Source organism: Oncorhynchus tshawytscha, linkage group LG03 (assembly GCF_018296145.1).
Source record: "Oncorhynchus tshawytscha isolate Ot180627B linkage group LG03, Otsh_v2.0, whole genome shotgun sequence".
Classification (NCBI taxonomy): Eukaryota; Metazoa; Chordata; class Actinopteri; order Salmoniformes; family Salmonidae; genus Oncorhynchus; species Oncorhynchus tshawytscha.
The window spans coordinates 48250863-48262882 of record NC_056431.1 but is presented as its reverse complement, the minus strand read 5'-3'; the positions used below and the strand labels follow the sequence as shown (position 1 = coordinate 48262882).

The 12020-nt window shown below is 42.4% G+C and overlaps 1 protein-coding gene across 2 annotated transcripts; it reads left to right on the top strand.

Moving 5' to 3' along the window:
• The first annotated feature begins 1107 nt into the window (after positions 1-1107).
• Positions 1108-11244, top strand: ubxn4 (UBX domain protein 4). Of its 2 annotated transcripts, none has more exons than XM_042318500.1 (13): positions 1108-1277; positions 1769-1871; positions 2000-2028; positions 4627-4745; positions 4952-5135; positions 5327-5465; positions 5553-5607; positions 7005-7157; positions 7333-7460; positions 7617-7719; positions 7858-7989; positions 9786-10006; positions 10465-11244. In XM_042318500.1, the coding sequence occupies exons 1-13, from the start codon at positions 1196-1198 to the stop codon at positions 10601-10603; spliced, it is 1587 nt and encodes a 528-aa protein (XP_042174434.1). In that variant the 5' UTR covers positions 1108-1195; the 3' UTR covers positions 10604-11244. The 2 variants fall into 2 exon arrangements, with proteins under 2 accessions (XP_042174434.1, XP_042174429.1); XM_042318495.1 differs by having other exon boundaries at positions 6993-7157.
• Positions 11245-12020: the final 776 nt, after the last annotated feature.

Below are 12020 nucleotides of genomic sequence, written 5' to 3'. Positions count from 1 at the left end.
CCATCTTTGAGGACATGTATAGAGCACCACAGTGGAGGTGTCATAATACCCATAAAACCTAGCGGTCAAACAGGTAAATAGTTCCAATCATTTTCCCAACATTCATTCTACCCATAGTTTTTTATTTTTAGAAACACTTAAAATAAGGGCTGTGTTTCGTGTAGGCTTACCCTGGTGTGACGTTTTGATTACTATGTACATTTATGTCGGACACAGTGACATCAATATATTCGGCTATATTTACTCTCAGATTCGAAAATATTAATTAGCATCAAAACAAACATCATGCAAATGCCTGCAGGCTCCTGTGCATCATCTCTAACTGACACCTTTGCTAACAGGTATTTGGTCCATTTAAAACTTGCACAAGGCACAGTTCACAGAATTGCCCATTTAAAGAGATGTAGCCAATTTATTAATTACTACATTTATCTAACATTAGTTAATTTCAGGGATTCTTACCTTTGCCTCGATTCGGCAGTCTTGTCCAGATTATCATGGCATTTCTAGTTCTTTAGGATAGCCACATTATCAGCAGATTAGGGTTTATTTTTTGTGTGGCATAAATAAAGGTGAATATATTGATAAAAGTCCTAGAGAGATTTACACAGTTATCAAACCGTCACACCAGGGTAAGCCTACACGGAACAGCCCGTATTTTAAGTGTATTTAAGAACCCCTATGGGAAGAATGAATGGTGCAAAACGATTGGAACCATTTCCATGTTTGACCTCTAGGTTTTAAGGGTATTATGACTAATACTGTGGTACTTTATTTCCATTGTTTTAGTGGTCACGTGGCTATCTTGTCATAATATATAGTCTTTCATTTTGTAAATGCCGGATCTCTATGGCAAGACGCACCATTCACCAACATTTCGATAAAATCGTACCTGTGGTGACTGAGATCTCGTGTGACTAACTATGTACAAACGGACTGAGCGAGATCCAGTCCCCCCCTCAGAGTTCATCGTGGTGGACAGTTAGTTATCTGCACCAATTACTTTCAGTACCACAGCGCCATCTACTGTTAATTTGGTGACATAATGAACGGACTTCAAGTCCCATAAGCACGATACGTATCTATGGACTACAACTTCCATCATTCTCCGTTAGTTCCTGTGACGAGCTTGAACGTTCTAGGCATTTACAGGATTGAAACGATTAAACAGGAAAAGCCAACACATTTTATAAAAATGATTTGGTTTGAAGGCTCTATTCCAGCAGCCATCATCTCCGCAAAACAACAGAGCTCCATCTTCGTCGTCGTAATAACAGGTATTGTTTTTTAGATTAGCTAGCGCAGTTTTGTATGCTAGCAAAGCTAACCTTAACCAGTCGAAAGATTCGCCATAGTAGCGAATAAAACTGTCAAGCTCGGGAGAGCAAACGAGCCCTGTCATTGTCAGTCAGCTATTTAGCTAGCTATGCATGTCAACAACATGAAACTCGAAGTGGCGATGTAGCCAATGCTAACTTGTCAAAACGAAAAGGAATGACAGCTGTCAAATCGCAGCTAACTAACGTTAGTTAGCTCTGGCTAGCTTCCTACTAACGTTAGTGTGTTAATCGTTAGATGACGACTCGCAATTATTCTGGATGGCGACTGTCACCACCAACACTAGCGGACTAAACTCCTTCCTTCACCATGGAATGGAGTTTAGTCCGCTACACCAACACCACAGACTTGTATTGTGGGAACTGGGCATTGAGTGTCGTAGGACGAGTGATTCACCAATTCTGAATCTGACATTCTTGTTCTCTACTAGGCGACGATGAGGTGTCAGGACAAATGATGTCCAGTTGGGAGGACGACAGAGTGGCCGAGGCCTCCTACAACTGCTGTGTTGCAATCAAGGTTGATTCCAAGAGGTAGCCTTTATAATGGAATCCTCCTACACTTGTGTGGATATGATGTACACTTTCTGTACAGCACTATCAAAATGGAAATGCTAACAAATGTGATGCATTTTATGTTTAATATTTTTCTTTTCTTGCAGTGAGACATGCACACAGTTCTCCCAAATCTGTATCCTTCTTCTCCAAAGGGTTCTTATCCTTATCTTAGAGTTAGACTGTTGTGTTTGTGATCCCTTAGGCTTGACTTCCTTTAGACAATTCACCAAGCTTTGTCTTTCAGACATATTCTAGATCAGTGGTTCCCAAAGTTTTTATAGTCCGTACTCCTTCAAACATTCAACCTCCAGCTGCGTATCCCCTCTAGCACCAGGGTTGGCGCAATCTCAAATGTTGTTTTTTTGCCATCATTGTATGCCTGCTACACACACACTATACAATACATTTATTAAACATAAGAATGAGTGTACGTTTTTGTCACAACCTGGCTCGTGGGAAGTGACGACAAAGCCCTTATAGGACCAGGGCCCAAATAATAATCAATCATTTTGCTCTTTTATTTAGCCATCTTACATATAAAACGCATTGTTCATACGAAATTGAATAACTCACCACAGGTAATTTTTAAAAATGTTTTATTTCACCTTTATTTAACCAGGTAGGCTAGTTGAGAACAAGTTCTCATTTACAACTGCGACCTGGCCAAGAAAGCAAAACAGTGTGACACAGACAGCAACACAGAGGTACACATGGAATAAACAAGCCAATAACACAATAAACGAGTCAATGACACAGTAGAAAAAAGAAAGTCTATATACAGTGTGTACAAAAGGCATGAGGAGGTAGGCAATAAATAGGCCATGATAAGGGTGTGCTTGAAAGGAAAAACATAACTCTGCAATGTTGGTTTGTATTGGAGAGATTCTCAGTCTTAAATCATTTCCCACACGGTCTCTGCCTGTATTTAGTTTTCATGCTAGTGAGGGCCGAGAATCCACTCTCACATAGGTACGTGGTTGCAGAGGGCATCAGTGTCTTAACAGCGCAATTTGCCAAGACAAGAAACTCTGAGCGCAGCCCTATCCAGAAATCTGTCAGTGGCTTCTGATTAAATTACATTTTCACAGAACCGCAATATCGTTAAGTGGACTGGAGGCAGGGCATGAAAGGGATAACGAATCCAGTTGTCATCCATTTCGGGAAAGTACCTGCGTAATTGAGCACCCAGCTCACTCAGATACTTCGTTATCACATTTGATATTGTTTGTAAGCTTGAGTTAATTTGTACACAAAAATCATACAATGATGGAAAAACCTGTGTGTTGTCCTTAATGCAGACAGAAAATATCTCCAACTTCTTAATCAAATGCTAAATTTTGTCCCGCACATTGAATATAGTTGCGGAGAGTCCCTGTAATGCTAGATTCAGATCATTCAGGCGAGAAAAAACATCACCCAGGTAGGCCAGTTGTGTGAGAAACTCGTCATCATGCAAGCAGTCAGACAAGTGAAAATTATGGTCAGCCAAGAAAACTTTAAGCTCGTCTCTCAATTAAAAAAAGAAAACACACAAAAAAAAACATGTCAATACTTTGCCTCTTGATAACCAGCGCACTTCTGTATGTTGTAAAAGTGTTACATGGTCGCTGCCCATATCATTTCATAATGCAAAAAATACACCGGAGTTCAGGGCCATTGCTTTAACAAAACGTCTTTCAAGATGTCAGACATTCCCCTGGCAGCAAGAGCCTCTCGGTGGATGCTGTAGTGTACCCAAGTGGCGTCAGAGCGAGCAACTGCTTGCATGCGCGTTACCACTCCACTATGTCTCCCTGTCATGGCTTTTGCGCCTTCAGTACAGATACCAAAGTCCATTTGATGTCACAAAGCTGTTCAGTACTTTAAAAATATCCTCATGTTGTCCTGGTTTCCATTGGTTTGCAGAAGAGGATGTCTTCCTTAATTGACCCCACATAAACGTAACAGACATATACCAGGAGCTGTGCCAGGCCCGCCATGTCTGTTGATTCATCCAGCTGTAACGCATGTAATGCACTGTCTTGTATGCGAAGCAGTAATTGTTTCAAAACATTTCCTGCCGTGTCACTGATGCGTCATGAAACAGTGTTGTTTGATGAAGGCATTGTCTGTGTAGTTTTTTTTTTTTTTTTGCCTTTTCCTCCAGCATTGTCCCAGACAAATCTGTGGCAGCAGGAAGAGTTAAGTCCTCCACAATAGTATGGGGCTTGTCTGTCCTACCCACTTGGTAGCTCACCATATAAGATGCTTCTATCCCCTTCTTATTAATGGTATCTGTTGCTTTTATACATATTACTTCTCGAAAGTCATCTTTATTCTTGCTCTAAAAACTCCCATTGCTTATTTTTCAAATTGTCATGTTTTTAAATGTCTGCTCAAGAGTGAATGTTTCCCGTGAGAGAGTAATGGTTAATGTGATTGCATGTTAATTATTTGACGAGGCTACCTATATTTGACATTGTGTAATTTCAATGAACAATAGATGGTTTAATTAAACTGCCAAAATGAGTTGAGACTACTCAGGCAAGGGGGAAAAAACCCACCCAAATGTATAGCCCCGTTGGAAAATATAAATGTACTGATGGAAATGTGATGAAGAATTTTTTTTATTTTTTTATTTGGCGTACCCCAGTTTGGGAATACCTGTTCTACATCATTTAATTAAGTCCAATCCCATTTTTAAAATGATTTTTATGAGCATGGTTGGTTTGCCTTTAACTTTCTGAAAAAGACCCAGTGGTGTGCATCCCGTCTAGTTTCTTTATCGGAGAGAATGGAATCCCCCTCGAAGTTGTTGCCGGGAGTGTCTCTGCAGAGGAACTCATGAAAAGAATCAACAAAGTCAAACAGGTATGATAGCCAAATATAACACAGAAAACACTTAAACGACATCAGTAAATGGTCTCCAAGAGCACTGAGATAGATGTAAGGTAGAGGGTATCTAGTTTGCCTGACACCTGCTCTCGAAGTCTCCAGCTCGCTGTGTAGTCATGTGCGTTGCGCATCAGCCAGCCTAGAGCGTGTCACACTTAACATGCATTTCTTGTGCCTAACAGATGCACGTTCAGCAGATGGCAGGTGAGGGAGCGGATGCAGGGGCTCCCATGGAGGGGCTCCCACGAGCCACGGTAGCCTCAGAGCCAGCCCCAGCACAGACCCCCTCAACCTCACAGGAGCTCCAACCCAGCCACACACCACCAGCAGACACAGACAGTGCAGCAGCACCAGCAATGTCTAAAGGTATGTTTGTGTGAGGGGTCACTTTGGAATGTTGATGAAAAGTAACTTTACTGAAAAGCAATGCAACAAAATTACAAGTACTTGCGCTATATGTAAATGTATGTCTGTGCGTGTTATTTGATATGTGTCCTGTTGATTGAGAGATTGAAGTTGAGACACTGTCATGATTGCTTTGATGTGGTCCAACCCAGAATCCCTGTCCAGGCCAGCAGAAGAAGGCGGCCCCTCGGCCTCAGAGGTTGTGACCCTTGGGGATGACAGGAGCGCATCATCAGAGGACGTGTCAACCAGCTCTCAGCCTGACGAAGGCCTCGATGCCAAGGTGGAGAGGTAGGACCTATATATACACACACAACGGAGGTGGGATAAAAGGTTGAAAATGGCTTTCTTTTCAAACTGAAACCTTTCCTTCTGTAGGTTAACAAAGAAACTGGAGGAAAGACGGGAGCAGAAAAAGAAAGGAGAGGAGGAGGTAAAGAATAACTGTAGACATTGGTGTCCCATATTGACACCACAGTAATAATAATAATAATAGAATCGCCTGGCCTTTCAGCCTATAAGTATCCATTAGAGAACGTTGTCTTGCGGCTCCATAAGCATATGTCCGGCCTCGTTGGATCCCCCTCCCAACCAATGATGGGTCAACATTCTAACAGTCTAATAAATACATTTCTTATATGCTATGGGAAGAATAATCATGTGGTTGAGTTTATGAAGGTCTTAGGTAACATTAGAATATGAAAAAAGCTATTTCAAAGAACATAATGCAAGTTTCATTAGTTTGTTACTCTAGGCTATAAGTACAATTGAAAAACCACTAGTTCAAGAGTTAAATCCATCACAAAGAAACCCTTTTTTTTATTTTTGGCAGGTCCAAAAAACATTGTGGAAATAATAACATTTATATAAAAATAGACAGAATAGCATATTTTATGTTTATTATGTTACTAGTCTTTACTTAGCATCCTGAGCAATGCTGCCCCAAGGAAAGCGCGGTTATGCTTTGAAAAAGTAATATTTGGAAATAGAGCTGCAGCTCTTGAATTGAGTTATTTGACAAAAGTGTCTTAGAAACTGCAGAATATGCTATTGCTGATACAATCAGTTTTACCTGAATGTGACTCTGAAGGAAAATTTGATAAAGTGGTGCTCCTTTCTCTGTCAATTCCAAGATGTGCCCATCTTCATGTACAATTTGACAACTGATATTGTCACTCATCATACTATTGTCAATTTAGTCTTGTCTTTAGGCTAACTCTTATGTGTGAAATTAGTTACTGATTGTATCGGACTCTGTATTGTTCCCCAACCGTGCCTTTACGCATGAATCAATCTCGTCTTCTCTACTCTATGCTCTCGATTTCAGTCACAATGGCCACAATTCTTCATCATTACACACAATTAAATCACCCTCTTCTCCCTCATCATTCAGTTATGCCTAATTTAAATACATTTGTGAAGTAATGTGCACAATTATCAGTTTCTATCAACCATTCGTCCATTTAGCCTATGTAATTAATTCAGTGAGGAGAGAGACGCACATGGCTGGGTACCAACGTCCTACCGCACATTTGCCCTGGCCGTTAAGGTGGGAATAGGTGTGTGTGTGTGTGTGTGTGGGGGGGGCAGGTGAAAAAAAGCCCTTAATTAACACTACTATTTGTGATTAGAAAAGTCTGACAAATGAGCAATGTAAAAGACAAACACTTAAAGAAATTTCAAGGAGCAGGACGTTGCTTCTTTTTTGGGCCGATTCCTTTTACTTACAAAATCAAACGTCAGTGGCCATTGGCCTATGGCGATTCTGATGTTAATGCTTGTGTGCACCTGTATCTATTTCTGTGTGATGATGGTCAGGGTGAAATAAAGAAGGAGATGGAGAGAAGGAAGATGGGGAAGGAGATGCTTGACTTCAAGAGGAAGAATGAGGATGAGAAGACCAAACGCATTATGGATGAGCGAAACAGGGATAAGGCAGAGGAGAAGGCTGCCAGGGAGCGTGTCAAAGCACAGATCGCCCTGGTAAACAAACACATCACACTTTCACTCATAACTAATCCCTGGTTGGGCCTCTGATTGAACTTTCTCTCATAACTCCCTCTAGTTGCCTAAATGAGCACTGCAGAGTTTGATGAAATAGCCATTGTTTGTTGTGGGAGGAGGGTAGTGGCTGGCTGATGCACCTTTATCCCCACAGGACCGTGCTGACAGAGCTGCCCGCTATGCCAACAACAAGGATGAGGTGGAGGCAGCCCGGCTGGCAGCACTGCAGGCCAGACAGGCAGAGACACAGGCCAAGAAGGAGAATGCACAAAGGGAGAGGAGGTATGGAGCTATTCTACAGTCACAGGGCTGGGGGGGAGTTAGTTTTAAAGCAGTCACTTTCAATAAAAAGTTTAAACTATTTTTAAAGTTTTAAATTGTATGTCACTACTAATGTAATTCTAGATTGTCATCAAACTGTGTGTTACTGTCCTCCAGCGCCATAGCCAGAATACAGTTCCGTCTACCAGATGGGTCATTCTTCACCAACCAGTTCCCCTCAGAGGCCAGACTGCAGGAAGCTCGGCAGTTCGCTGTCAATGTAAGATACTTTTTCTAACTCAATATAATTCAAGAGTTGGACAAGTGACTATTAAGAACACGTTCATCCTCTTTGTTGGAATATGATATTAGATATCATAATGCTGGCTGTCACTTAAGAGTTTAATTTTCCTCTCAGGAAGTGGGAAATAGGTATGGCAACTTCTCCCTGGCAACCGTGTTCCCTCGCAGAGAGTTTACCGCTGATGACCTGGACAAGACTCTTCTGGCGCTTGAGCTGGCCCCCAGTGCCTCAATAGTGCTGCTGCCTGTGAGTGAGCTCCCTATGTCTCTTTGTAAATTTCTGCTAATATTGATGACTATTGGTATCTAGAGTCCATAGCCACAACTCCCATTTTGAGAATTCACAACAAGACCGTGTCATAGAATCGCAGCACAGTTATATTTACGCCTCTTAGGTTTCTTTGTGTACAGTGCATTCGGAAAGTATTCAGACCCCTTGACTTTTTCTACATTTTATTACGTTAGCCTTATTCTAAAATGCATGAAATTAGTTTTTTTTCCCCTCATCAACCTACAAACAATATCCCATAATGACGAAGCAAAAACAGTTGTGTTGAAATTTTTGCACATTTATTTAAAAAAAAAAAATATCACATCCACATAGGTATTCAGACACTTTACTCAGTACTTTGTTAAATCATCTTTGGCAGCGATTTCAGCATTGAGTCTTCTCCGGTATGACGCTACAAGTTTGGCACACCTGTATTTGGGGAGTTTCTCCCAGTCTTCTCTCTCAAGGTCTGTCAAGTTGGATGGGGAGCGTTGGTGCACCGCTATTTTCAGGTCTCTCCAGAGATGTTCGATCAGGTTCAAGTCCGGGCTCTGGCTGGGCCACTCAAGGACATTCAGAGACTTGCCCCAAAACCACTCCTGCGTTGTCCTGGCTGTGTACTTAGGGTCATTGTCCTGTTGGAGCTCCCAGTCTGAGGTCCTGAATGCTCTGGAGCAGGTTTTCATCAATGATCTCTCTGTACTTTGCTCCGTTCATCTTTCCCTCGATCCTGATTAGACTCACATTCCCTGCCGCTGAAAAACATCCCCACAGCATGATGCTGCCACCACCATGCTTCACCGTAGGGATGGTGCCAGGTTTCCTCCAGATGTGACGCTTGGCATTCAGGCCAAAGAGTTCAATCCTTGTTTCATCAGACCAGAGAATCTTGTTTCTCATGGTCTGAGAGTCCTTTAGGTGCCTTTGGCAAACTCCAAGTGGGCTGTCGTGCCTTTTAGTGAGGAGTGGCTTCTGCCTGGCCACTACCATAAAAGCCTGATTGGTGGAGTGCTGCAGAGATGGGAGAAACTTCCTGAAGGACAACCATCTCCACAGAGGAACTCTCGAGCTTTGTCAGAGTGACCATTGTGTTCTTGGTCACCTCCCTGACCAAGGCCATTCCTCCCCTATTGCTCAGTTTTGGCCGGTTGGCCAACTCTAGGAAGTTCACAACTTCCATTTAAGAATGATGGGGACCTTCAATGCTGCAGACATTGTTTGGTACCCTCCCCCAGATCTGTGCCTTGACACAATCCTGTCTTGGAGCTCTAGCTTTTTGTTTGCTCTGACATGCATTGTCAACTGTGGGACTTTATATAGACAGGTGTATGCCTTTCCAGATCATGTCCAATCAATTGAATTTACCACAGGTGGACTCCAATCAAGTTGCAGAAACATGTCAAGGATGATCAATGGAAATGGGATGCACCTGAGCTCAATTTCAAGTCTCATACATAGCAAAGGGTCTCGATACGTATGTAAATTATTTATTTATTTTTTGCAAAAATGTCTAAACCTGTTTTCGCGTTGTCATTATGGGGTATTGTGTGTAGATTTGAAGGGAAGAAAGTAATTTAATCTATTTCAGAATAAGGCTGTAGCGTAACAAAATGTGGAAAAAGGGAAGGGGTCTGAATACTTTCCGAATGTTATCTAGCTCCCAATGTTTGTTTTGGGGACTTTTTGCTTGTTTTCCCATATTTTTCTCTGGTTTCCCCAGTAGAATGATGGCATTGAGAATACAGTGTTTATCTCCTTCTAAATCCTTCCAGCAAACGGGACGGCCAAACAACATGGTAGTCCAGTCGACCTCTGGAGGGGGTATCTGGGCTGTACTGGGTACCATCCTCTACCCTCTGCTGGCTGTGTGGAGGTTCCTGAGTGGCTTCCTCTTCACCAGCCCCCCTATCCCTGGAGCAGCAGGCCCCAGAGGCCCAGCCCAGCGGCCCAACACTGCCTCTGGCTCCTCATCCTCATCTGGTGAACCAAAGAGGTGAGGCCCCATCCAGCAGAATCTTCTATGTACTCATGGTGTACAGGCATATTTTTAAGAGTAGCTGAGATTGTTGTGGTACATTATGGTTAGGAGTTAGTAACACAACATTGCCAGATTGTTACAATGTAATTGAATGGTTAAGCTGGTCTACTGGTCCAGGTTAATTGTTGTCAGGGCTCATAACAGCCACATTTAACATGATTTGTTGTAACCAGAGTGCAAAGAATTTGGAGAATGAATCTAGGGGTTTGATTGAGCAGTGTGGCTGGGTGCTCTAAAGCCTACTTACTTACTGACTTTGTCCCCATGGGGAAATTTTGTTGCAGTGTCATGTACACGTTTAAAGTGGCGTTTTAAATACAAAATTGACAATACAGCTTTCATAATAGTTACATACCAATAAAACATTTTTAAGGCCTAGTTGGGTTATTTCACATCCATTTCCACTTTCTCAGAGAAACCCTTCGCAAACGCACGCTGGAGAAGCAACCAGCAGACTTCAAACAAGACGGAAAAATCCACAGGCTACGGAATCACGAGGACAGTGAGGATGAGAATAACACTTGGAACGGCAACTCTACCCAGCAGATGTAGTGCAATAACACTGTCTCACTCTGTCCTCCCTATCTGACCTGGTGAGTTTCCTGAGTGCGTGTCAGTCGGTCTAACGGAGGATAATGCTGATATTAGGGCTATGATGTTTATGTTTCTCTTGTCCAAGCCTGTACTCTGCTCCTCCCTTGCATGGGTAGATGTAATCAAGTTAACCTCCTGACCGTTGGGCTTGGAACAGACATGATTTGTGTTGAAACTGTTATTTGATTAATTCAGCCTCTTAGAATACGACTGGACAGGGGTTCCTTCAGTATTCTAAACATATCTACTGTGTTGAAGGGTTGAGACGGAGGTGTTGATTGAAGTCCTTGTCTTAAGGATATGTTGACAGCTGCATTATTAACAACCTTTTTGTGTTTTATTTAACAGTCAGTAACCCAGATGACAAAACTACTTAATGAAAATGTATGAGGGCTCTCTCTGGTCTGGTGGAAGGGGCTGTGTGTAGCTGTGTGTTTTTATACCAAGGCTGTGGCCCCCTTGGCATAAACTGCCTCCTTCGGCAGTAGAATGAGTTGTTTCTACTACTAGTTGAACATGGGAAACCACTGTACCGCTCTCATTTAACTATGGGAATAAAAATACATGTTTTTCAATAAACAAGCATTTGGCTGGCTCTATACGTTTGTGATTTTGTGCCTTAAGTGGAAGCCAGGTCTTTTGTCATGCAGTGATATCACAGTAAACCAAAGATCTTTGTTGCTTGTACATTAGTAAGTACTCCTGCAGTGCATTAATAAAGAAAAAATTGAATAAACAACAATTATCTACACACAACACCCCATAATGACAACGCAGAAACAGGTTTTAGAAATGTTTGCAAATGTACAAAAATTAAATCTTATGTAAATAAGTATTCAGACACTTTGCTCTGAGACTCGAACTTGAGCTCAGGTACATCCTGTTAGTGGCCAGACAGAAGCTACTCCTCAGTAAAAGGCACCTAAAGACTCTCAGAAACAACATTCTCTGCTCTGATGAAACTAAGATTGAACTCTGGCCTGAATGCCAAGCGTCATGTCTGGAGGAAACCTGGCACCATCCCTACGGTGAAGCATGATGGTGGCATTATCATGTGTGGAAATATTATTCAGCGGCAGGGAGTGGGAGATGAGTCAGGATCGAGGGACAGGTGATCAGAGCAAAGTACAGAGAGATCCTTGATGAAATCCTACTCAGGACCTCAGACTGGGGAGAAGGTTCACCTTCCAACAGGACTAAAACCCCAAGCACACAACACAGAAGTGGCTTTGGGACAAGTCTCTGATTGTCCTTGAGTGGCCCTGCCAGAGCCCGGACTTGAAACTGATCTAACATCTCCGGAGAGACCTGAAAATAGCTGTGCAGCGACGCTCCGCAACCAACATGACAGAGCTTGAGAGGATCTGCGAGAAAC